This window comes from Phascolarctos cinereus, unplaced genomic scaffold (assembly GCF_003287225.1).
Source record: "Phascolarctos cinereus isolate Bilbo 61053 unplaced genomic scaffold, phaCin_HiC Scaffold_1;HRSCAF=81, whole genome shotgun sequence".
Taxonomy (NCBI): Eukaryota; Metazoa; Chordata; class Mammalia; order Diprotodontia; family Phascolarctidae; genus Phascolarctos; species Phascolarctos cinereus.
In genome coordinates this window covers 883,454-910,408 of record NW_027555514.1, presented here as the reverse complement: position 1 = coordinate 910,408, position 26,955 = coordinate 883,454, and the positions used below count along the sequence as shown (strand labels likewise).

General features: G+C 52.6%; 1 protein-coding gene across 6 annotated transcripts in view; it reads right to left on the bottom strand.

Annotated features, from left to right (window-relative positions):
• Nucleotides 1-4,146: 4,146 nt before the first annotated feature.
• Nucleotides 4,147-26,955, bottom strand: part of DYNC1I1 (dynein cytoplasmic 1 intermediate chain 1) — a 193,159-nt gene continuing 170,350 nt past the window's right edge. For 5 of the 6 annotated variants that reach the window (XM_020999971.2, XM_020999973.2, XM_020999972.2 and 2 more), the window contains 3 exons: nucleotides 22,292-22,432; nucleotides 18,875-19,000; nucleotides 4,147-5,080 (listed from right to left, as the gene is read on the bottom strand). In XM_020999971.2, coding sequence (XP_020855630.1) covers nucleotides 4,970-5,080; nucleotides 18,875-19,000; nucleotides 22,292-22,432 — 378 coding nt within the window. In that variant the 3' untranslated portion in view covers nucleotides 4,147-4,969. The remainder of the gene's footprint in view (nucleotides 5,081-18,874; nucleotides 19,001-22,291; nucleotides 22,433-26,955) is intronic. The other variant, XM_020999975.2, reaches the window with a different exon arrangement.

Here is a 26,955-nt window from a genome sequence, read left to right as displayed (position 1 = left end):
TTCCTATGGATCTTCTCCGCAGCCAGATTTGCCCACTTCCTCATGAGACTGGGTGCTTCTTCACCCTAGTTGTCTGTCCTTCCGTCACGCAGGGACAGACAGGAGCACGAAACTCATTGGCCCAGCATCAAGGACTGTTTGGGATACACACACCCCCAAGTCTCCTTCCTTTTGTGTTTGTGTCGGTTGAGTTTTTGGACCCCAAATAGAAGTCTTTACATTTATCGTCACTGAGATTCCTCTTATTAGACTCAGCTGATCCCTTCGGATCAGCCCTCCCTCCCTCCCAGTTTGGTGCCTCCTGCGTGTTAATAATCACACTCTTCTTTGGTCCCGAGCCTCGGTTCCTAACACGGGGCCACGCCCGTTGCAGGGGGGCGGGGCATTCCCGCCTAGCCCGGCTCGTCCTGACTCTTCTGTCCTCGAGCCCGAGTCCTTCCCTCTTAGCCACAAGGAGAGCACGAGAGACTTGCTAAACTGATCTACAACATTCCCCCGGTTTTGTAACTCTGTCCGAAAGGAAATGATCCGGTCCTTGGCGACTACTGCTTCTTCTAGTGATTCCCCAACCAACCTCTAATAAATCATTCAGTCTTCCCAGGCATCCAGTGTCAAATTCATTGGCCCACCACTCACCTGCAGGCTGGACTCGGCTTCTCTGGCCACTTCATCCCCCTTCTCTCAGCCACACCTCTCCCCTACTCCAGCCCATGATAGGCTGAGCCTCTCACTGGCCCTCTTCGGTGGGGCCTTTTTGCCCCGCCCTCTCATCTAGGTGGAGAGAATCACCATCTTATGGACCTTCCACCTAGGGAAGTTAGGGGATCCGTCCAATGTCACACAGAGAATAAGCCTCAGGGGCCGCACTGGAACTCAGGTCCTCTTCACAGTGCCACGTGGACTCCACCTTTAACAGCTTGACTCTCCAAATGGGTACAACGAGATCGTTTCTTGTAGCCTTTCTCTCTCACCCATATCCTTCTTAAAGTCAATAGTCAGATTCCCATTCCCATGGACATCACTCCCCTGTAATAAATCTCTCTCTCCTCCTCTCTCCCCACCTTGCTCTTTCCTCTCTTCTCTCTTTCCTCCTCCTCCTTCTCCTGCTCTTCTTTTTTCTCTTCTCTCTTCTCTTTCTCATCTCTCCTCTCTTCTTCTCCTCCTCCTCCTCCTCCCTTCTCCTCCTCCTTCTCTTCTTTCTCACACACATTGTTGATGATCACAATTCTCAAGTCTTAGTCTTCTGATCCTCTGGTCACCCCTGATCCTCTGCTCCCCACCTTCTTGCCCTCAGACCCTCTTCTTCTCTTCAGTTGTCCCCTGAGGGACAGCCCTGGGCCTGTGTTTCTCTGTACCCACTCCTTTCTGAGGCTCAATGCACTTCCACAGTTTTCAGCTACACTCCATATCTACCCAAAGACTTACAAACTGAGACTCTCACCCCTGATTTCTCATCCACTGTTCCATTCCCATAACGATCTAGTAACACACACACCCTATAACATTCAGAAATCAGGCTTCCTTATCTATCTATGCCAAGGTCCTGCCTGCCATGCACTGCCCCTTCTTCTTCCCCCTCCCCCTCCCCTTCTCCCCCCCCCTTCTCCTCCTCCTCTTGGCTTCCTACAGTCTCTGGCTCCAGCATTTTCTCCTTCATGCAACCTTCCCAAATTGCTCCACCTTCAAGGGGCCCCCAGTCTACATTATAAATATCTTGTTTTTATTTCTGTGTGCATACGTGCTTATCATTTCCTCAGACAAAACGTACTTAGAATGTAAGGACTTGGAGGTCCTTTTGTTTGCCTGGCACGCCATAGATGCTAGTCGATCCTCCTCGAACTAGGTAAGTGCTCAATAAATAGCCTCCCCAGCCTCTTAGTGAATGAATCTCTCTTCTGTGACAGGCTGACTTCCTTCTCCTTCCACAGCCAACCCCGTTTTAGCCCTGCCCTGAATTGTCCTCACTGGGGCCTCCTCTCTTCCTCGATATCCTCTGTTTCTGACACATCCCTTCCTCCTGATGCAGAACTCAGTGGCTGCCCTGTAACTCAGTTGTATCCTATTCATTCTGTGGCTGCTTTGAGGACCATCCTTCCCACTGCCCTCAGCCCTATCTCCCTAGATTTCCACGGCTTTCCCCTGCAGATCTTCAGCTCCAACCAGATTCATATGCTTGCTATTCCCCACCCCAGCACATGGCTCCAGGGGGAATCACCATTCTTTATTCATGGTGGTGGTGTGTGTGTGTGTGTGTGTGTGTGTGTGTGTGTGTGTGTGTGTGTCTGTGTGTGTGTCTGTGTTGGATGGGGGTCCCTGCATTTCAGAGAGGGAGCCTAAGCCTCACTGGGGAGTCACACTGGGCATGCAGAGTGGAGCCAGGATTTGAACTGAGGCCCTCGCACTCAGAATCCAGTGCTTTCCCCACCATCTCCTTACCTGCAGCATCCTATACCCCTCAGAAAGGGAGATGATTTCTGTTGTTTCTTCAGAAGTGACTCAGACCATCAACACCCTTACCTGTGAGACCCCTCATCCCCCTGGGATCCAGGGAGTGGCTAAGCAGCCTGGGTGGGGAAGATGATCCGAGGGCAGGCAATGGTGTCCAGTTTGCCCAGACCTCCCTGTTGTCATGGTTGCTTCCCTCACCACCCTGAGGGAGGCTGGTCTTCCTGCAAGGGTGGCCCATGTCTAGCTGAGCAGGAAGCAGTTCAGAGAAGCTGACTTTTGGGGGAGTGCCCCTTCTACCTCCAGGCCACAGCACTAGTGCCCATCCCCCACTATCTGTCATCACATGCAGGTGCCTCAGAAGTAGTCTCTTGTGAGTTCCCAAAGCCTCCTGAGGTCGAGGAAGGCTTGGAATCTGTGAAATTTGTATATGGGTGAGTTTCCCCTGTGCCCTAGATAGTAGAGTAGGATAGATTCAGGGCAAGATGAGTAGAAAAGGGACTCCTCCCCCTCCACCATGAAAGTTAATTTAAGAGAATTTTACTTGGGAAACTCTGGGAATGACACTAAAGTGATCATAACACAGGTAACTCTCAGAAAATGTCGCATAGGGAGGTAGCAAATAACTGGAAATGTCTCCATTACACAGTACTAGCTACATGAAGCTTATCTATTTAAATGAAGAGTGGAAAAGCCAGTGGCCAGCCCTAACCCCAACCCTAACCCTCTAACACAGCAAAGACAGGTAGTAAAACCCTGGAGAGCAGCCAGCTAGGGGCTGATGGGTGCTTCAGCCCAAAGACTCAGAGCTGACTGAGAAGGCCTGAGCAGTGCCTGGGTGCCTCTGGCCCCCGCCACAAGCCCTGGCTGGGCAGGGAGCAGGTCCCCTTCCACTAAGTAGATCTCAGCCAGTGAGGCCCAGAGTCCTGTTCAATGAGACAAACCCAGTGTGAAGTTGGATCCTACTTCAGTTATCTGAATGGTGGGGGGGGGGAAAGAAGCTGCATTTCAGTTTAAAAAAACAAAACCAAAAAACCCAACAGTCACTCTTTGGAAATCTTGGGGCACATGTTGTTGCTTTTTTCAGATTAAGGGAATTTTACAATGGAAGGATTCCTCTTCATCCCCACTAAAGCAGCAGAAATCTGTCTTAATGGGTTAAATAAAATCCTAAGACCCCTTAGTTTAAATCCTGGCAGGAACAACTTTAGCAGATCTTCAGTTTCCTTTATTGGGTCAGCTGTATCCAGACAATACTTTTTTTTTTAAGAATCCCAGTATTTCCTGATCCGTGAGAGAGAGAGAGAAAAAACAAAACAAAACACTGAATTTTTCCTACTTGTGGAGGGTATGTGACAAGGTCTAGTTCCCTGACTGTGAAACCCCCAGGCCCTCCTGTCTATCCTCCAAAACCATGAAGACACTCGAAGGGGTGGGGAACCTTGGGCCTCGAGGCCACATGTGGCCCTCTAGGTCCTCAAGTGCAGCCCTTTGATTGGGCAGGGGCATGGGGGTGGAGGGTGGTGCCTGAAACCCAAAGGCATAGTGGACAGAGGAGTACTGGACACCCTAGAGTAAGCAGGGCAGGAGTGGATGGATGAGCTGGTTATAGGATGAGCCCCCTTTGGGGGCTGTCTCTGGACACACTGTGGCCGGGGGGACGGCCACGCCTGGTGTGACATGACACTCGAGCCACAGAAATGGTTTTGATTATTTTATTGGCGATTCTGGGGTCACATTCAGGAACCACAAACTTTTGCCAGGCTCTGCTAGCTTAAACGACATCCACGACCCAGATAGCCTTGAAATATTGGTGAGGAACTCGAGGATAATGGGCCTTCGCCTCCTCCGATCCCTCCAGGCCTCCTCGCTCCGCTGGGCGTTTTCAGCGCACCTGGCCCGCCCTAATAAGGAGTCAGAGCTGGAGGAACTCTGCTGCCGAGGCAGGGCGACGGGGAGGGGGGCTCATTACGCCCATGTTTGTAGGTCGTTTATTTTGATGCCTCCCAGCAGCTACGATCCATACAGCGCTGGAGTGTTCACGCACATACTCCCCACCCGCCCCCCACCCCAACCCCCACCCGCAATAAATAAGGAGCAGCGAGGGGCAGAAAGCACATTCCTAAGGCGTCCCCGAGGACCTAGCCCCCGGCGGGCGCAGCGCCTCAGCCGCACGCGATCCTTCCCACCCGGCTTCCCGGGTCGCCGACTGGGCCGGGGCTCCTGGCTATTAAACACAGCTACGAAGTAGTTAAAAGGCAACAACGAAATCCATAAAGGTTTGGTTTCCCCTTTCCCCGCTTTTTACTTTGGAGACATAAATATAAAGTCTAGGAACGCTCTGGCTGTTTATAGGCTCACGGGCAGCGGGGATGGGCGGATGCTTTAATGAATGCAGGGAGCACGCGAAGCAAGCCACAGAAACACCATATCCACGGAGAACACGGGGCACTCCCCACTGGCAGACACCCTGCCCTGCGGGAGAATGGGCGTGCGCCCGCGAGCCAGCCCGGCCAGCTCGTCTCTAGGCAGCCAGCTCCGCGGCCCCTTCCTCCTCACTGTCGGCTCTGTTGGCGCGGATCTCCACGAGTGTCCGAGCAAGCCGGGTCCACTCATCATTGTGAGGAACAGCAAGCTGGGGGAAAAGATACGTGAGAATTTGAAAAGGGGCAAGTGAGATGCCTTCCCCACCAGGACAGCCCCCCCCCGCCCCCGCAGGCTGGTCTGAGCGCCGCCCCCCCCGCCCCCCCCCAGGAGGCCAGCGGCCCTCGGGCTCCCGAAATGAGCAAACGTTTTCTTTAAGCTCAGCCGCTTTTCCATCAGTCCGCGTCTATCTGTCACGCGGGGGGCATGTTCAAATGAATGAGGTGCATTGAAGGACGGTGTGTGCGTCACCCTAGAGACCACTGCCCAGGTCTCAATGCCAAAGTCACTGACGGCTGGTGCTAGCTTTCGACCTCGGCCACCAACTTGATCCTGACCTTGGCAGTGGACCTGGGGCCACAGCGGCCCTTCTCTCTCCAGACTCCATCCTATTGATCCATGGACTCAAGATTCTGATGCAAGGTCCACAAGGCTAGGAGACCTGCCTGCTGTCAGCTCACCTTGGTCCCTTATGGTGATTGCTGATTCATGAAGCAAAAGTAAAAAGGGGCTTATAAGAAATCACCTGCATCAGAACAGCTTCCTCTGTGCACAATTCCAAGGAGAGAGAGAGAGAGAGAGAGAGAGAGAGAGAGAGAGAGAGAGAGAGAGAGAGAGAGACAGAGAGACAGAGAGAGAGACAGAGAGAGAGACAGAGAGAGAGAGACAGAGAGAGAGACAGAGAGACAGAGAGAGAGATGAATGCAAATTACCCGCGTAAATTCTTGTTGACTGTTTTAAGGACTGTGATATTCCCCTTGATGGAATCCAAAAAAGAACTGCTTAAAGATATTATGCAAGTGTTTGGAACAGAAAAGAGAATTATTTGAAAATGAGAACCAGGCTGGAATAGTAGCTGGACTGATGCCTTAAATGCCATTTCTATGGAAGTCTGCCCTCTACTCATCCCAGGCGTCTGGCTACAGGTGCTCCTGGCCAAACTCGAACTGGGTCTGAGCCTCCTCTCCATAAAGAAGTCAGCACTTTTATGAAAAGCCCCAGCTTTTTGTTCCCTGGCCCAAGATTAGCTCTCTGAAGGGTCAAGGAATGACTATTGTCCGTTTTCTTCCCACCAGCAGTTCCTGAAGGCTGGACATAAGCAAACCCCAGCAAAGGCCACTCGGCATCCACATTCTAGCACAAAGTTGTGTGTCCATGATGATTCTGGAGGTGCTAGGCAGGACAGCATGAGCACTTGGATCTTAGAATGTAACCAAGGAGTGGTAAAAAAAAAAAACCAAACAAACCCAAGCAAGCAACCAGGACTTGTGGTCAGCGTGTAGGATTTTTTTTTGGCCAAACACTTACCTGGGTCATGGCAACAAGGCACAGTCTCCCTCTTGACCCTGGTTCAAGTTCACTATGGTATTGAGTGACATGACGGCCCCTCTCCTCATCCATTTCTCTGTACTGAGCGCTAGCCCCATTTTCCACAATTCTGCATTTTTCTCTTCAATTTGGGAAAATACTGCACTCAGGAAATGAGGCCCCAGAAGTGAATAGTTGAAAAAAAGGGCTGACAGAAAGCATATGTAGAAAAGGGCTGATACCATATTTCTATGAAAAAGCAGGTCTACCCCCAAACGACTAAAATCTAAAACCTAGGCCTGAGTAGGGGAGCCCAGCCAACCCACAGCTACTGAAGGTTCGTTCTGACGTCCTCAGAATTTGCAGGCTCAGTGTCTGGGGCTTCCCAGGAAAGGCCCCCAGCCCCCACCCCCACCACCCCCAGAGAGGGACTGAGACAGGCAAGTCTGCCAGTCTGGAATTCTGGGCGTGCTTCTCCGAGAGCAGTCATGTTCCATGAGACCGGCACTCACAGTGGGTAGGGTGGTCCACTTTACCCTAAGATTCCCCAGCATCATGCTACTCATTTGAAATCAGGCACAGAAATGACTCTCCATGAAGACAAAGGACCCAGAAAGGTCAATGTGCAGTCCCTGTCAGGGCCATCAATCAAGCATTTATTAAGCACTTACTGTGTTCCAGGCATTGTTCTAAGATGCAAGGACACAGAAAGAATTTTTAAAAAGCTGCATAGAAAGCAGTGTAAGTTGGGAGGAAGGGCGCTAGGTTTTCTGCCGAAGGTGGGGTATGATCTGATTCACTGAGGCAGAGATGGGAAGGGAGAGTCCTGTCCTGACACGGAGACCAGGCAGGAGTGCAAAAGCATGGAGATGGGAGACAAAGCTAAACCAAGGTGTGAATGGGTGTGCAAAGGATGTCAGGTTGAATACTGCCTGCACCAGGGAGAAGACGCATGTTTAGCTGTTAAAAGTGAATTTGATAAACTTAAAATGTTCAGTCTAAAGCTGCCTTTGCCACCGGTGACTTTTTACTCCTGACAATCTAAGCTTCTAGTTTGAGTGTGGGTGAGAAGCACATTGAGGAGAGACTCATGATATCTTCCCAGTAGGAGATCCAGGGCCATCCCCAGCCGCCAAGGATGCTGCCCTAGGTTCCCAGTATGCCCCAGAGCGTGCCTATGGGCTGCACGCTTGGGAGCCACCCATGCTGGGAGGCTGACACTCATCCTGGGCTTTGCTCCCATTCTTTTTCCTAACAAGCCCTCCTCTGTCCCTCCCTAGTCCACAGTAGAATGAATTGGAGCCTGAATCTCACACTGGTTCATTGTGGATCATTCTAGAGACACCAACCAGCCTTCTGATCTGTAAAATATTTGTTACTAGCCTTCTCTGATGAGATGAACATTTTCAGAATCTGACATGAGCAAACTGTGGGCAAAACAATTGGGGAGCTAAGTCTTGCCGTGGTGGTGAATGTGAATTCACAGCTGTGTCTGAGGCCAGAAGAATGCAGTTCTGTTTGTCTGAGAAGACTGTCTTACAAAGGAGAGGACGGGCTCTGTGTTCTTTCTGGGATACTGTCCATTTTACAGATGATGAAACCGAGGCAGACAGAAGTCAATTGACTTGTCCAGGGTCACACAGACTGGATTTGAATCTAGCTCTTCCTGATTCCAGGACCGTCATATCACCAGCTGCCTTATATTGCCAGCGTCTGAGTAATGCTTCTCCTGATCTCCAGCTTTCTAAATAATTTAGTGCTGGGGGAGGATTTGAAGGGCATTGCACTCATGACAATAAACATTCCCATTTCAGAAAAAGGTTTCCATCTGAGCCAAAACGTTGGTGGAGAGCGTCCATTGCCGCCTCCCCCCACCCCTGTTCCCATGAGTGAGGACCAGCAGCCGCCTGCTGGATTCCTGGTGCCATGTTGGAGCCTGGCCCATACCACAGAGGGAGAGGTGGGATCAGGCACATCAAACAGCTGTCTTCTCATCTCTCCTGCTTCTTCGAGGCTTATACAAGTGAGGTCACAGAATATCATGGCTGGGAGAGACCTTAGGAAACCGTGGTGAGAGAGAGCAAGTGAATGCTAAGCTCACGCAGCTCGTCTGACAGAGCTAGGTCTAGAAGGAGAGAGGGCCAAAGGGACACCTCCTCCCATTAGGACACTTGGATTCTCTCACACCTTGCCCTGCCCTTGACTGGGGCTCCAGGCTTCAGGCTGCTGAAGATGCAACCAGGAAGGGCCAGGACCAATTGAAGAGCACACCACGGTCTGATCAAGATGAAGCCCCAACTGCTAAAGCTGGGGAGAAGAGCAACACAAAGATGGTGGCTGGTGTGTTTGGGGACAGGGGGAAGATGAAAGCTGAGAGAGGGCCTTGGCCTGTCTGGGGAGAGACCACACTGCCCAGGCCAAGGCAGAGCTGGTGGCTTGATGACCACACTGCTTCTGAGCTCGCTACTAAACAGAAGGACTTTGACACAGCTCTGTATAACACAGAATAAACATGGTGGATCCCCAAGGTAAGTAAGGAAACAGAGAGGTCTTGGCATTGAGAGCTGAGTGGGAGGCCTGAAGATGCATGACAATGAGGTGCTTCCCCCCTCTTCCTTCTCCTCGTCCTCTTCCTTCCTCCTTCTCCTCTTGTTTCTCCTCCTCTTCCTTCTTTTTTCTTCCTTCTCCTCTTCTTCCTCCTTCTCCTCCTCTTCCCTTCCTCCTCCTCCTTCCCTTGCTTCCTCATTCCTCTCTCCTACAGAATTCACTTCTGGAAACCTCACTGGATCACAGATTCAGAGCTAGAAGGGGGCCCAGAGGTCATCTGGGACACGGTAGGCCATGACAGAGCTTTGTGTCTCTTGGCCAGAGGGTCCTGGGTAGATTCCTCACGTATACAGATTAGGACAAGGTTACCAACCAGGGAGGGCTAGGAGGGGAGGCCACTTCATCAAAGACTTCATACATTTGCTGACTGTATGACTGACTGAGCTGAGCTTGAAGACAAGGATTCCAAAAGGCGCCAGCAGTGACTCGGCCCCATCAAGTGAGAACAGGGATGGGAGCAGCCATATCAAGCTTAGAGATTGGCCAGAAGTCCATGTGGACTGGAAGCCACATGAGTCTGGGAAGGGGGCTGACGCTTGGGTTTTATTTCACCCTAGAGGGAAGATGGCGCCTCCAAACGTCTGTGAGCAGACACACTGGAGGGATGGAAGGTGAGTCTTTTATAAGCAACCCTCAAAGGCTCTGCAGAAATGGGCATGGCTCCTGGTGGGTTTTTCAATACAACTGGAAACAAAGCACTGGATGGGAGGAGGGTCTTCACTATGAAAATTAGGAGCAATCCTCCTTTCTCCAGGTCTTTCCCAAAGGATTCTCAAATTTTCCATCCGTGAGGAGGCCATAGGAATCGTGAGGTGAAAATTCATGCCAACCCCTGTTGTGAAGGACCCTCCCCCTGGGGCCTCCCTATAGTCCTTTTGGAGACTTTCTTGTGACCTTGACGCTCACTGCACACAGCAATGTGCTCACTCTCCTGTTTGAGAAGGTCCAGTGTAAGAGATAGATATGTTTTCGTGTATGTCAGTACATGTACACATATGTACGCGTATCCTCGAACACATACATGCATGGAAACGTGTGTGCACACATGTGTTGTGAATGCACGTGGATACTGTGTAATGTGTACACATGTCCATATGCATGCACTGCATAAATGTCTGACCCTCCCACAGCATGATCTTCCAGCAGCCTCCTCAGTCTGGAGGCTTTCTCATGCCCTCACTGATTACTGCACACAGCTCTCCTCTTAGAGAGGATCTAGCGTAAGAGAGACAAATACATGTGTAAATATGCATACACAAATAGATGTATACACACACAGATATATATATATATATAGATATATATATATCTATATATATATATAGATATATATATATATCTATATATATATATATAGATATATATGCTTCCTTTTTTTAGCTTTGGTGTGCTTGGTATAGTAAGAGTTAACTTTTTTTAAAAATCCTGTTAAGAGGAGAAAAGCACTGGTAGAATTTCAGTAAGGCTTCCTGGCTTGTGAGACAAAATTAAAGCGGCTCAGCCTTTGAGCCCACAAGCATGTGTGCGCGTGATTTATTAGCCGTTTTGCGCCCCCCCCCCCGTAACTGAGTGATTTGTAATGATCTGGCTGTGGCACAATTTTGGGAGCCAAGCCCACCACCTGAGCTGCCACACCCTACCCACGCAGGCCCAGGGAAGTCCCAAGAGTGACCCCGGCGGGGGCACGTTCACTTGGCTTCGGTCAGTCTGTAAGATCAATGTGCAAAGACTTCTCACCAACAAAGGCAGCGTGGAGATCAGGTTTGTGATTAGGTCTCAGCCTAGGGAGGCGGTGTGCTGGCAGAGCTCAACTACACACACGCGCTCAGAAGGAAGCTGGCGTCAAGAGGTCACCTCCCTGTCCCCCAACATGCATACACACATGCCACCACACAATGCATGTATACACACCACCACACACGCTACACAGCATGTCACAATGTACACATGCACTGCCATATGTACATGCTACATGCATGCATGCATGCCACACATATGCCACCACACACACCGAGTAGCCAGAGGCCCTGCAAAGTGGGGGTCACACAATCAATGGAGATGCCCGCCAGTCTGCTCTCCTCCCCCCTCACTGCCTCACACTGCTACCCTCAGGGGTCTCTCACCTTGTTAACAATGGGGATGTCCTTGGCCAGAAGCCTGGGGCCCACAAGCTGCTCCCACAGGCTTGAGCCAGTGCTCCGGCCCTTAGCACTCAGAAGAGGCCAGGCTCTCTTTCTGGGGGGCTCTCCTTGGCAGCTGAGTGACTCCCCTGCGGAACATCCCCTCGGTAGGCCACAGAACAGAAGATGCTTAGCTTCTCCCTGAGCAGAGCCAGCCAGGATGGAGGAAGCTGGGCCAGGGGATGCCCGGGAAGAATGGAGCCGTTTGGACTCTTGGCCACCAAATACCAGAGAGTTGGACAAACTTGACATGAAAATCCTGCTCCCCTGTTCAAGTCCCTTCACGTGATAGGCCTACCCCGACCCTACCCTCTCTGGGTGTGAGATAACAGGACACCACCAGCCAGATGAAGGTGTGGGGATGGCCCGGGGAAGGTCCAAGGGGCAGGCTCCCAGGCCCAGCTCTGCACCACCCTGGAGCTGGGGCTTTCTCCCCGAGGCAAGCACGCACTCCCTGCAGAGAAGGAGAGGGAAGGACGGAAATGCCAGAAGGTAGGTGCCTCACAAGGGAAAACACATTGCTTCCCCTCCTGGCGTGTTTCTCTACCGAGTGAGAGGAAGGAAAAGCCAGGGTTGGGGGCAGCGGCTGCAGTGAGCCGCGGACCCACAGAGCACAGAAGCACACTGCTCCTTTTCAGCTTTCTTCCAGCCAGGTTCCTAGTGACTGCTGCCTGGATGCTGTTTTCGCCAATACGGAAATGTGCGTGCTAAACACCTTGAAAACATTTACCAGGTAATAAAAGGAATGTCGTTCCCTCCCACGGCGTGTTTGGGCAGAAGGGAACTGTTTTCTAACGGACTACATACGCGGGGGCTATCCCGGTGTGGGGCGGATGGCTCCCCAGCGTGGCGCGTACCTGCTTCGAGTTCAGCTGGGGGTCGAGCTCTGGGCGCACTGAAGCCTGGCAGCAGGCGGGGTAGGGGCCAGCAGGCAACCTCAGCCCGCCGCACGGGAAAAGTCAAACAACCCTGGTGCAATTATCCACCTCCTCTCATCGGTGGAAACAGTCAGCCTAGGTCTCCAAGGTATCCAGCGGGGATCTCTAGAGGGTGACCCTGGCCACTATCACTGAGAGGCAGCTTAGCACAGTGGACAGGGCTTTAGACATGGAGTCGGGAAGACCCTAATTCAGATTTGACCTCAGACACTTACTAGCTGTGTGACCTTCGTTAAGTCATTTTGCCACTTTCTGACATAGTTTCCTCATCTGTAAAAGCTGAAGGTTCCCTCCCATTGCTATCTCCCGTGGATATATATCATTGACCAGGGAAAGGCAGTTCCTTTAGAATGTCTGCAGCACTCTCACTTTGCTGGCCAAGATGGAGTCCAGAGCAGTGAGGAGGCCTTCCTGGTGAGGCTCCCCCATCCCTCCTGAATCAGCAGGTCCAGACCTGTCCTCTCACCTCCCAGCCTCCCATAGCCACATGAAGCTTTTGTGGGCCTCCCCCTGGTTAGCCATTAGGGAAGAGTAGGGAGGCCTGGGGTCACCTTTCATTTCTCTGGTTCCCAGGCTGAGGCTGTTGGGCAGGAGCTCTGACATTATTCTATAACTCAGGACTTTCTAAAAAAGAAAAAAATCCCTTTCAAACTAAGAATTCCCCTGAACTCACTCTCATTCAAACATCATTTAGATGCCGTGAAAGACAAAGAGAAAGCTGGGCTTCCTCCTGGTGCACACTTCTGCTGCCGCTGGTCCCAGACTGGAAGCAAGGTGGCCAGTGTCCATTTTCACGGTCCTCTTCCAAAGTCCAAGGTACACAGTTTAGGCAGACGCACACTCACATGTGATGGAGACCCTTGACATCATGTCAACATTTAAGAATCAAATAAAATTCAACTTCTGGATCCAACTGGCAAACAAATGCTCTGTTGATGATACTCTTGGGCTCTGGGCAGTCTTCTGACCCTCAAATGTTTTAGGGTTCAAACTAAGCTACCACCTTCTAAGACAAAAATCTAACAATTCTGTATTTCCCAAAGAAACCGAGATCCCATTCTAATCAAGCACTCACTCCAAACTGAAACAATAGAGCCCGAAGTGAGACAAGCAGGGAAGCACAGGATAAGACAAAGCCACAGAAGAGCCCAAACGAGGTTCCTGACATCAGCCTGGGGTATCAGAGAGCAATCCCCCCCCCCCCAGGACACACGGATGCTGGTGAATCTTACTCCACACGTCACCTTGGATTGAACAGAATTAGAGAGAGGGCTTCTTCCCCTACTTAACCAGCTACCTTGGATTATGCACAAATCAGGAATGTTTGTCAATCAATATGGAAAGAAGAAAAACTGGCTTAAAGGCCCCCATTATCCCTATAGGTCTGTTTTCATTAGCTCTCACAAGCAAACTGTAAAATCATACCTAAATTGGCATATTATTTATGCAATAATTAGTCCAATCAATTATTGTAAGTGGGTGATCACCAAAATACTAAGAGATTAAGAATAACACAAATAAGAATTTACTATCTATTTTAAAATACCTTTTCTGGGAGAAAAAAAATTCTAATCCATTCATTTTGCTGAAATAAATTATTTTAACTATTCACAGCTTCTCATGACTTGTACTGTGAATGTATTCAGCAGATCATTTCAGGGTGATTTATTTCAAGATCAGGAATATTAAACATTAGCATGTGCAAATACATGCATACATGTGCTTATGTGAACACTCACATGGGCCATCTGTGGTTCTCCCAGTCCCCCAGTCTGGAGGAAAATGGAACATTTCTACCAGAGATCCTGACATTTTAGATGAACGGTGTCAAACGCCTCCATGTTCAGCAACACCCGGGCTTTGTACGGGTTTCCCATTTTCAGCCAGATGTTTGGCATCACTCAACACAGAAGGCATAAATCTCTCTCTTTTCTTGGTAAAATCAGAGGAAATGTCTGGCTTCGGCTAACAAGATAACGTTGTTTAGCCGCTGAAAAATAAACCGATACTTGTCCAAAGGCCTGATCGAATCCTCAGCAACGTGAGGCCACGCTGCCGAGGCTAATGAGAAACACCCGGGTCTCAAGTGATAATGGCCGCCGTCTTGGGGCTGAGTGCCGGGCACCCCCCACCAAGGCTCCTGGAGCTTCAAGATTTTATCGCCCAAGTAATAAGCCTCAGGTATTGCCCTTCATAAAACATAAGAATTAAATTGACTGGTTTCAAACCAGGGTATTTTTTTCATTAAAGAACTCTATTTAGTTTACTTAAAAGCCCATTTTCGGTGAAAAGAAACAAAAAACTCATGTAATGATTTGTGTGCCCAGAGCAGGAACTGGTGGCTGCTCAGGGAAGAAGGGACCCGGGCACTGAGCCTGCCTGGGGCCTCTCTCCTGCTCCAGCAGCCTCATCTGGAACCAGAGTCCCTTCTACCAAGTAGGGTCCCTGTGGTCACTTGCCGGTGACCCTTCCATATGGGCCAATGTAATTTAGGCACTTTTATTTTTTTAGTCACCCTGTTTCCCTTTTGGAATGTCAAAGGTATTTTAATTCTAATTTTTCACATGGCCCTTTGAAATATTTTTGAGCAAACATTTTTAAAGTGGTGTTCTAGCAAGAATCCTTTATCCCCTAAAAACATAAGCATTTTTACTTTTCCTAGAAATCTTCCAAAATGCTTGTGTCCCACATAAATGAATCATGAACAGATCTCCAGCTGGAGCTGATATTAGCCAGGTTCTGAACACTCATAGCAAATATGCGATTAGAAGGAAAAAAACCCCACGGAGATGCCCATTTTCCTAAGTGGTCAGTGAATAGAATATTCAGTAAATGAAGCTTGGGTAATCATAAGCTATGTTCATCCCAATCTAACTTGAGGTTCCCATTATATTTCTCCCATTTTAGTTTGTATTAAACTGGTGTTAGAATGCTATCATTCGACTACAGTAAAAATGGCCTTTTTGCTGACAAAGCCTGTACTGGAAGCAGTTAACTATACAAGGAGCAGCCAGTGAGTTCCAGAGCTGGGGGGATCTGCCTTTTCACCCTGCAGCAGAGAGCAGGAATACGGTATCCACAGTGTTTGTGGTCCTCCGGCTCTGCCGGCCCCTATCCGCCCGAGGATGGCAGCCAAAGCCCCGAAGGCCTCCGACACAGCTCCGTGGGCCCTGCTCATCCCCAAGGAGGTAGGGGCTAGCAAGCCTTTCTTGCAAATTCAGTGAAGTACCTGCGTTTGCACAGTGTTGAAAAACCTATCTGCTTCAAACTGTCACTGCCATTCCACCGCCATCCCAGCGCTGTCCCAGCGTGCTGTTGCAGCCTTGGTCTGCCCAGTGAGACTGGTTTTATTTATAGTAAATTGTGGCTTGTTATCTTACTCATGAACCCGTTCACTGCATGAGATCATAGCACTCTGAAACAAGCATTTTATTCTATATTTTAGAAGGGACCTGACCTAAAAGCCCGACTCCCACAAACCCCGTGCAACCCCTGAGACTAGTGAAGGAAGGAAATGCTGCAAGCATGGGCAGAGGTGCCCACCCAGCCCCCACTACTCCCATGAATTGAATTCACACCCCTTCCAGTCCAGGAACCAGAGCCAAGCACCTGCCCAGGGAAGTCAGGGCCAGGTTGCCTCGTGAAGATGCAGGGCCAAGGGTCTGAAGCTCCACAGAGACCCCTGTGGTGAAGACCCAGCCAACTATGTGGCCTGCCTGAGAACACCAGCCTTGGATAGGACTGACGCCTCTAAGTCAAGGCCTGAGCTGGATCAGCCAAGCTGGGGAGGGAGCTCAAGGGTTAATCTATCCAAGCTCATGACCAAGGAGGCTGGATCAGAGCCGGCCCAGCATCTGCAAGTCCCTTTGGACTCAGGGCCCTCAGTGGGACCCCCTGGGGTGGGCCTCTCCTCACCTTGGGGGGGGGAGTCGGAACTACTATCTGGAGTGGCAGCGACCCATCTGGGTCTTAGAAATGGGCAGAAAGCAGGAGAAATCCTGACTCTCTTCACCCTGGTGCTGAGGGGGATATTTTCCACAAATTATATTGTCCTCTGGCAAGTAAAATTACAATGTATCAGTGGCCAAGCTCAACCGTTCCATCTCACAGCTCTGACTGACTGTGCCGTTCTCAGTGAGTCCCCAATCAGATAATTCTGGGGTTTTTCCCCCGAGAGAACCCCAAATGGTGGGCACTGGGAAGGTCAGCTGATAATGTTGTCCCACGAACAAAGAGGGTGGTCACCCTTCCCCACCTTCCCCCAGAAGGAGCCTAATGTGGTGTATAGACCCCATAAAGTAGTCCTGCACCCCACCCTACTCCGTCTGCACAGGCCGCTCTGGGACCTCTGCTGCCAAAAAGCCAGATCAACCCAGACCACGGAGCCCTTCTGGCCCTCTGACCTGGCCATTCAATCCTGTCTTTTTTCCTGAATTGACTGGGCTAATTAGCAGATCTTTCACAAACCCACTGAGATAGATGTAGCCCAGGAGTCCCCTTCCTTCCAAGGGGACCCCATCACAGCAGGTCAGCTAGGTCGGGGCAGTGGGGCTGGGGGTGACAATACTACTCTATCTTCTCTGCCCTAGCATGACCACCCTAGCCACCGTGCCGACCCCCCCCCCCCCGCAACATGCACGCACAGAGTCAGGCAGCTGTGTCATCCCTGGGCCCACCACCCCTCCACTAGCACCTAGGATTTTTTCAGAGAGCCATGGGAAATTTGGGCTAAGGCCTGCAGGTGAACAAAGAAGAGAGAGAAGGCCATTTTACAGAATGAAAGAAAGAAGCCAGAGGGCCCCAGACAACCCAGGCAGCAGCTTCCTGAGTCACATCCACAGGCCCCCTTTACCTAGGATTCTGTATTAAAGCCTTCCTGAGTGCTGTGCTTCTTTGGACTAGGACTCTGTTCAATGATCAGTCTGTCTGATTTAGGGGAGGGGGCTTCCAGACCAGGACAGCAAGCTTGGAAAATCACAGTAAATTCTGGGTTGTGCGGATGTGTGTGTGGGGGGGGAGCTAATTGTTTGGCCTATTGTGGAGCAGATATTTCTCTATAGCCTGTCTAGACAGCAGACAATAGACGAAACCAGCCCTCAGCTGCCGACATTTGTAGAGACTATAATATCACTTAGAAAAGTAAGATGAATGATATGAAAATAAAACCCAGCCTGGCCTGCCAATATCATGGTGGAAACCTGAGCAGAACCACTCCCAGCAATTCAGAAAGGACAACGGCTTACACCCCCACTCCAATCACCCTCTTCCAGCTCTGGCCACAGAACCCCAGTGCAAGCCCAGTGTCAGGCAGCTAGCTGGTCAGTCTTCCTATCCTTAGGGAGATGCACCCTCCAAAGCCCACCTGCACCACAGACAGGGCTGGCAGCCCCCACCTCACCCCAGTAGATAAAGCCTGTTAGGCTGAGGTGCAGTTTCAAACAGCCATGGTGAAAGCCAAGCGAGGGGATAGACCCCGTAAAGGAGCCCTGCACAGGGGAAATGCCCCAGGACCATTTCTTCCTTCACAATAAGGCAAAAAAACCTGTGCCTGCAGCCCACACTAGAAGGTGAGCCATGGAGTCCAGTGTGTAGAGGGACTAGTTTTGAAATACCACTGACTTCTTACTGAAGGGGTGAGGTGGAGGGAGAGAGGATGGCATTTTCTGTCAGAGCAGATTTCCATAAAATGAATCATTCACCAAACGTAAAACCCTTTCCCAGTCTCCCGGATGAGCCCTGAAGGGCAGCCATGCTCCCCAGCAGGAGCATTGCCTATTCCTAGGGTGCCATCTTTCTCCAAGTCATCCAAGAGCTTGGGGATCCCAAGACGGCTCACACAGAGGCTTCCACTATCCCTCTCCCTCACCAATCCAAACAGATCTCTTGCCCCCACTGGGCAGGCACAGACCCTACACATGCCGCTCAGATGATCTGTGGGACAGTGCCCAGCTCCACCCTGGCACAACCGAGGCCCAGGAGCCCAAGGGAGAGCCCATCGGACCAGGCTGGGCCCCAGGCTGAGGCTTCTTCTGAGGCCACAGGGGCCACCCAACAATGCCTCTGTGACCACACTGACCCAGCTCACTTTGGGCAGATACCATGAGACTCCTTTCTGCCCTCTCCATGAGCTTTTCAGATCTAGGCCTCTCTTCCACATGGGAAACAGTCCCCCTGTCTTCATTCCCATCATGTCCAGGTGATGATTCCGCCTTTGTCCGGCTTTCCTTCTGGGTGACTCTGTTGTCAGGACCACCAATGCCAGTGGCCTTAGACAGACACGCCCCTTGGTACCTCCATTTAGAAGGACAAGAAGCCCGTGAGCGTGGCCACAAGAGCCACAGGAAGGCCCTGGTGCATCTGACGGAAGAGAAAGAATCAATTTTCCACAGAATGTCCCCATTAAAAGTTTGTCTGCACAGCAGCCGGCATCCAACTCCCCAGTTAGACCTCTTCCCTCCAAGCCTGTCCCTGGCGGGAGGTCAGGAGCCTTCCACAGGGAGACAGATGGGAGGCCCAGTGACAGCTGTGCTTCACAACACAACAGGGAGCCAGGGCAGGGATCATTAAGCGTGTCCTTCCAGGGGAGACCTCGTGCCCTGCCCAGGAGGCGGCCAGATCCCCACAGAAGCCCATGAAGATGCTCTCCCAGCTGCCTCTTGGGCCAGCACTGCCTGCCCCTGGCACCAATCCCTCACAGGCCAGAGCCCTGTCTCTGAACTGTGCCCTGGGGTAGAGGAGGAAAGACACTGTTACCTCTCCAACGTCATAGATCCAGATGCGGCCTTCGGAATCCCCCACGGCCACTTCCTTGCCAGTGTGGGCCCAGCGGACACGGTTGAGGGCAGAGGCCCCCTCCACGGCTACACTAGCCGTTGGGACCTGCCGAGGAAGGGAGATAAAGTTCAGGTCTCTGAATGTGCCCTTCAGGGTCAGTTTGGAAGAGCACCCCCTCCCCCTCCCCCACATCAACACCACCTGAGTCCGGTGGGGGGGGGCCTGGCAAATTGTTCAGTTCCATACTCTGAGGCTGCCAAGCCCCAAGGAAAGACCTGGGTGGGGAGAGAGGGAATCTCTCTCTCCCTCTCTCTCTCTCTCTCTCTCTCTCTCACACACACACACACAAGCACATGCATACTCACATACAAACATGAGTATACAGGTACATTCACACACATACACACAAATACACACACGAGTACATTAATGCTCACAGATGCACAATCAATTCACACACATACATGACTACATGAGCACATTCACACACACCCACAAGCACACACGAGCACACACACACATACACACCCGAGGACAGGAGCCCATATATTCACAGATGTACTCAAGCACCCACACACACCCACACCCCGATTTTCCAGTTATATAGCTAGCCCCCCACAGCATACTTCCAGAGGGCCCAGCAGCATGCCTTGTGGGCCTGGGGAAGTCAGGGTTTCAGAAATTACAGCAGATTGAGATTGCTATGGGAAAATTTAAGGTCAAAGCAGAATTCATCTAAGAAATCCATGTGCATGTCATGTCAAGTCCCATTTGTGTAGGGAAAACCTGAGGCAAAGGAGGCCCAGAGGAGTGCCCCGAACCTCCTCACCAGGGTGGTCCCCAGTGCCGGAGCCATACTTCCGTGGCTGTCCACGTGGGAGGAAAACTCCAGCTTGCTTTAGCTAGCAGGTTTCAGGTCCAAAGCCTGCTCCAGCCCGTGGCTGCTGGGAGGGAGACCCCCAAAGCCCCAGAATGGCCAAACCGAGTTTCCTTCAAGGAGGCCCAGGGAGTGTGGGGGTGGGGGTGGGGCAGCTACAGCAACAGTAGCACCAAATACCATCAGAAAGCCGGTGTTTGCAAAGAAATGTTCAAGCGTATGGGGAAAACCCAGGACTGGGGGGGGCGGTGTCTTCCCACTCACTCCAGCCCAGTCTGGGACCTAGGACCCATCAGAGAAGCCAATAGCTTGGATCGGGCTAGAGCCTCATGGGCTATCATGTTATTCTGTGAATTAAAACCAAAGAGACTTAGCTCACGCTTGTTGTGAAAGGCTCAGTGATTCACCAAAAAGGCAGCCTGGGGTGGTGGGGAGAGGGCCCGGGCTCAAGCCCAGCCTCTGACCCAGACTGGCTCGGGACCCGGACGAGTCATTGGGCCTCTCAGTGTGGGGACCCACCTACCTCGGGAATGAGGCCCTGGAAACTCGGGATGCCAAAGAAGTTATATCATGGGTCCAAGGGAAAGTTTTTGTGGGTTTGTTTTTTCTTTTCTTTCTTTTTCTTTCTTTTAGATTTTGTTATGTGGGGCAGCTCTCTGTGAGGGGGAGTGGGAGGGATACTGAGAGAAATGATGTAAAAAAAAAGCTATCAGTAAAAAAGATTTCTCCTAAAAAAAAAAAAGGATAAAGCAGCTGCCTCGGGGTGGTTACGCTCCACTCTTTTTAAAAAGAAAGAAGAGGCCCCTTCATTTCACTTTGTGTGATGGGGCCTGCAGTTTGCAAGGTGCGTCCCTAGACAGGCAGGGGGTCGGCTTCTGCCCAGTCTTTCAGGAACCACCTCAAAGGCATCCCCACCAGTTGAAACGATTGTTTTTATCCTATTGCACCTACTGGAAGCGTTAAATGCTGATGTGTCTACACATGACCAGGGGAAAATTTTAGGGAGGCCCAGTCCGCTGCCGGCCCGGGCCTTGGGTGACTGTTCCAGGCCTGACTTTGTCAGGAATGAGAGCAATGGCGAAACACGAGGCCCTCTGACAACGAAAGTCTCCCAATAACTGGCGTTTTTAAAACCCATCCTTATTTTTAACATTCTTATTTTCCACCTGGAAGAAGGAGAGGGCCGAGGGCCTGGGGGCGGGCAGGACCTTTACCCTCCCCTTTTTTCATTGTTTCCCCCAGAATTTCCCAGAGTCGTCTTTGCAAAGACCGGGAGCATTTAATTACAAACAACAGGCTTGGAATTTTAGGCTAAATCCATGCACTGAACAAAGGGGATGGTAGAAAGCGACCGAACGTGGCCGGGAAACCTCGGGAGCAGGCTGGCTCCCAGAGGCCCAGGAGGCCGGGGGTGGGGAGACACCATATGCTGGGGGGCGGGGGACGGGGACGTGCAGCGGAATCGTGCTCTTGGACTAATCCAGAGTTCGGCCAGGGGTCAGAAGGGCACGGAGTTGGACGCGTGCACAGGTGTGACTGTGTGTGTGTGTGTGTGTGACTGCTCCATCCTTATCCGAGCTCCAGCCAGCGCGCCCCTAACTCTCCCTGTGGCGAGGAAGGGCGGGCTGTGTCCCGCCGCTTCCGTCCCCGGCCTGCTGTTGCGGCTGTTTGGCTGGGGGGAGGCGGTTGGGGATGGGGAAACACACTGAGAGGCCCCTCCCGGAGCGCCCTGGGCTTCTGTCTTGGCCTAGAGAGAGTGAAGGGGAGAGGGCGTGGCTTCTCGGGAAGTTGTAGCTCTGCGCCCCACCCCCCCCCGCAACAGTTTTCTAACAATCGTGAAATTGTTAAATCGGGTACCCCTCCAACCAGCCCAGAGGACTGGGGTGTGGAGGGCAGAGGGACTCCCACCGCGGACCCAAGTCTAAGGCCCCTTGGGCCACACCTTTTGGAGCCGACTGCCGCCCGGCGGCCCGGCCCGTCCTCACTAGGACTAGCCCCTCAGCTGCAGGGAGCTGGCTAATTAAAAGCGCTGAGCCGCTTCCTGGCCCCAGTACTTCAAAGGCCCCTTTACTGGGCGGGCAGCGCCCAACCCACTCCCATCCACCCCACCCCCTTTGCTCCTTCTTCTTCTCCTCCTTCTCTTTTCTCCTCACCTGTTCTCTCTGCTATCGCAGCTTCAGCCCGGGAAAGGCCTTTTGCCCTTGACCCTGAAGATTTGTGACAGCCCAGGCACAGGCTGGTCTACGCTCACTAAGAGGGAGTGGGTGAGAGGTAGGGGAAGGCAGCCGAGCCTCCTAGAGGGGTCAGGCTGCCCTGGTCGAGGGGCGAGACCCTCCCAGAACCCTGCCTCTAATTCCTGCTGTTTCCGCAAGCCCCCGGCGGCCTGACTAGCCAGTGGTGGGGTGTAGAGGCACCCCATAGTGTCAAGGGAGAGAGGAGATGAGAGGGTGCTGCTCCCCCTCCCCCACCAGTAGCCCTCTCCACCCCCCATCCCATGGGACCTTGGCGGCGGCTCTGACCTCAGTGTCGCTATTGAGGTCCCACAGATCCAGGCGGCCCATGCCGTCCACGCAGGCGAAGAGCGCTGGGTGCGCGGGGGACCACATGACGTCGTAGACATAGTCGGCGTTGTCCTCAAAGGAGTAGAGAGCCCGGTTGTGCTGTGGGCGGGCGGAGACAGAGTGGGGATGCTGGTAGAGGTAGGGTAGAGTGGGGTGGGGTGGGGCGGTAGGGCAGACGGGGAGGAGAGCGGGGAGCGCCCGGGGACTCGCGCTCCGACGTACACGGCCACACACACATGCACGGAGGGGCACACACACACAGAGTGACAGTGTGACACACTCATCCACCCGGGCACACACACACGGGCACCCCCTCCCCCCCAGACTCGCTGGCGCTGGCGCCGCCCCGGGCCCCTAGACCGTCTGGAAGAGTCTAATTAAAAACTTTGCACGTTTACAAAGCGCCATAAAACTTCCCGAGATGAAAGTCCCTGCCGGGCCCGCGGGGTGGGGGGTGGGGGTGGGGGGCGTTCAGGCGTGGGGAGGGAGACCAGGGCTTAATGTGCCCAGGAGCAAGCCAGCGAGACACTGAAGGAGGGACCAAGGGAGGGATGGAGAAGGGTGCCGAGCCCGGGGAGGGGGTAGGCAGAGATGAGGCTGATGGGGATTTGGGGAGATGTCAATTGCGGGGAGGGGGCCAGTGCTTTGGGAAGCCAGAGCCAGAGAGGAGCGCTAGGGCACCTGGGAGACCCCGAGAATGAGGGAGGGCCGTGGGCTCCAAGTTGGGGGCATTCCTGTGGGGACCCCCCCCACCTCAGGCAGGGCTAGGCTAGGCAAGGCTCCGCTCTGGGTCCCTCGAACTGGAGAAGGTGGGAGGCGCCTGCCCCCCAGCGGCCACGCGAGCCTCCTGCGCCTCGGGCTGGATCAGCTCAGTGAGATGGAGATGGGGGAGGGAAGGAGAGAGGTCCTGGAGACTGGAACCTGGCCAAGGAAGCCTCCCCGAGGCCCCGGGGCCCGCGCCGACCTCTGTCTCGGGTTCCTTCTACCATCCTTGTACCCCCCACACCCCAAGCCTTGGGCATTTCCAGATCCACTAGCCAGAAGTCCAAGGAGGTTTTCCAACTCCCTTTCAGGGCACCTCTGGGCCCCACTGCCCAGCCCAGCCTGCAGTCCCCTCCGTGGCAGGAGGGAAATGGCCCAGCTTGCGGGAATAATTGGACCGCATGCATTATTCATCCCGCGCCGCCCGCCTCCTAGGCAGCCGCGTGCCGTCTAATTTCTGCATAATGACTTTACTAATCCCTGATCAATTAATGGAAAATGAAATTTAAATGATAATGAAAACCCCTGAGAGAAAAGAAATTAAGTCTTCTTCTCTCGGGTGACAGAAAGCTAAACAATAGGGTCTTCCCCGGGCTGGGAGCAGCCGCCTGCCTCCTTCCCTGGGTGCCCGCGGTCGCGGGTACCCCCTCGCTCAGAAAGTTGGCCCGTCGGGCCCCAATGACAGTCGACTCGCCTAGGCGGCGACCATTGCGCAGTCCTGGCCCGTCTTGCCACAACGTTGCTCTCCTCCGGACGACCCCTGAGCTAGAGAGGACCCAGGAGACCTCACAGCCAGCTCCGAATGGAAGGAAGCCTGCCGGCGGAGCACGCAAAGCCCCCAGAACTCGGGGTCCCCTTGCGACCTGGACTCTGACTGTCCTAATAGGATTACTTAACAGCGATCGTTCTCTTAACCAGGCTCAAATGCTTGTTTGGACTTCACTTAGAGGAGCCTGAGAGAATAAGGTCCCAGACACAGAATTCAGTGAATTCAGTGATCGAAGACGCTGGTCTCACCAGCCTGAGCAGGCTAATTGGTCCCCCTCTCCCCCTTAAGGCAACTGGGGTTAAGTGACTTACCCAGGGTTACACAGCTGGTGTCAAGTGTCTGAGGCTGAATTTGAACTCAGGTCCTCCTAACTCCAGGGCCAGTGCTCTATCCACTGCGCCATCTAGCTACCCCTGACAGTCTCTGCTAAGCTTATTGTTGTTAAGTTTTTCAATTGTGTATGACTCTTCCTGAACCCATTTGGGGTTTTCTTGGAAACACACTGGAGTGGTTTACCATTTCCTTCTCCAGCTCATTTTATAGATGAGGAACTGAGGCAAGCAGGGTTAAGTGACTTGTCCAGGGTCACACAGCTAGTAAGTGTCTGAGGCCAGATTTGAACTCAGGAAGATCAGTCTTCCTGACTCCAGTACCAGTGATCTAGGCACTTCACCACCTAGCTGCCCTAGGATATGGTAGAGGCACGCCCAGTTCCCAGTGATCTCTCAATCACCAACCTAACGGCCTTTTCCCACTCCTTACTCATCCACACCCCTCTGCAGCCTCTCCCGGATACCTTCTCTCATGGTTCTCCTCCTACCTCGCTGACCACTCCTTCTTGGTCTTCTTTGCTGGATCTTCATCCTGATTTTTCCTCCAACGGTGGAGTTACACAATTCTCGGCCTCGTGGGTTCCTTCTCTTCTCCCTCTATTCTGCTTGTCCCGTGGCTTCCCTCATCACACCTCAGTCGGCTCAGACTCTCTCCTGAGCTGCAGTCCAGAGTGCCCAACTGCCCCTCGGGCGTGTCCGCCTGGAGGCCTTGCTTTGCTTTCAGACTTAACAAGGCCAACACTCACCTAGATGTCTTTCTTCCTCTTCCCACCTTCACTATTACTTTCCAACTCCACAGCCATCATTGGCTCCGCTCTTCACAAGCCGCTCACTTCCATCAGTCCACGAGTCTGGTCCTTTTTGCTCCGGGACGCGTCTCCTGACCATCCCCCTCTCTCCACTCACCCGGTCTCCACTACCCTTCCCAATCACCCCTGCCTCAAGTGTCTCCCCATCCCAGCGCAGCTGCCATTCAGCCGCCAAGTAGATCTTCTTAAAGGATGAGTCTCAGCAGGTCATACACCCCCTAGACACACGCACTCAGCAAACTTCAGGGGCTTCCCATCACCCCAGGACCGACTACAAAAAGATGCTGCCATTGACGACTCTCCACCGGGCCTTCCAGGCTTCTTGCGCTCCCTTCTGCGCCAGCCTTCGACCCTCCCAGCCGCCCTCCCGGCCCTGCGCCTCGGTACGGGGAGCGGTCGGCTCTCGGTTCCCCGATTTGCTCCCTCCTGCTCCCTCCCCTGCCCTTTCGAGAGGACTTCCCACTTTCACTGTCCATGACTCCTATCACATCACATGTCTCCCCCATTCAACTGGGAGCTCCTGGAGGGTAAGGACTGGAATAACAGTAATAACCAGACTTCATAAAGCATTGACTATGTTCCAGGCACTTCCTGCACATTTTATCTGATCCTCACAACACCCCTGGGAGGTGGGTGCTATTATTAGCCCCATCTTACAGTTTAAGAAAACCAAGGCCAAAGTTAACTAGTAAGTGTCTAAGGTCTTCCTGCCTCCTAACACAGCTCTGTGCCTACCCTTTGCTTTTCTTCGTATCCCCAGACCCTCCCATAGTGCCTGGCACAGAGTAGGCATTAAATCAGTGTTGGGTGACTGGTTGAACCCTGCTGCCCAATCAACAATTGGGCCTGGGTGCATCAGAACCAGTCCCCTCCTCTCAAGGTACTTGCAGACTCCTAGGGTGGGACTTCCCCCCCTCCCCCCCTCCCCCACCAATCACATAAAGTATAAACATGATAAATGCAAGATAAGGTGGGGAGGGGGCACTGGGAGCCAACGGTGGAGGGAAGGCTTCAGGGAAGAGGGGAGGCATTCCAGGAGGGGGAGGGATGTGGCAGTGAACTCTGGACATGGGGTCCAGTCACTGCAAAGGCAGTGAGATGGCACATGGAGTGTCAGAGGTGGACAATGGCCAGTTAGCCTGGGCTGCCAAGGGGAGGCTGGAGAGATAGCACATCCAGGCTCCCCAACAGAGAGGGAACATCCCAGCCAGTGCAGCTGATTGAGCAGATCAGTGTCCTGGTCAGGCCTCTGCATTAGGAAGACCACCTTGGCAGCAGAGTAGAGAATGGAATGGAGAAGGGAGAACCTGGGTCAGTCACTGCACCTCAGGCTGCCTCTATTTCCCCACCCATAAAATGGGATTAATACTAGGGACGTTGTGAGAATTCAACATAAGTGCCTGGCACGTAGTGGGTTCCATACGCATGAGCACTCTAGTGATTCCTGCTGAGGAGCGGAGGGGACCAGCAGCCTGAGGTGGGGGGGTCTGCACCCAGGGCTGGTGTAGCATCTTCCTCCTTTGCCCTCACTTGGTCACTTGGATGTCTCCACCTTCTGCCTCCCTTGCTTCCCTCAAGTATCAGCCCACATCCCACCTTCTCCAGGAAGCCTTCCGGGATCACCCTTCATGCCAGGGCCACCCTCTGCTCCACCTTCCAGTTTCTCCTGTCCAATTGGGGCCCTCTTGTGACTTCTCCCCACATTGGATCTGGAGCTCCTGGAGGTCAGGGACTGTCTTTTACCTTTCATCCTCAGCTTCTAGCCCAGTGCCTTGCACATAGTAGGTGCTTAATCAATGCCTGGTGACTGACCAAATGTTGACCTTTGCCTCATCTCCCTTCTGGGTGCTCACATCTCCCATAATTGGGATCACTCTGCTCCTGTGTTAGGTTGGGGGCAAACTGCCCATCACCACAAGGGTCAGAGTGAAGCTGCCTGAGCCAGTCAGG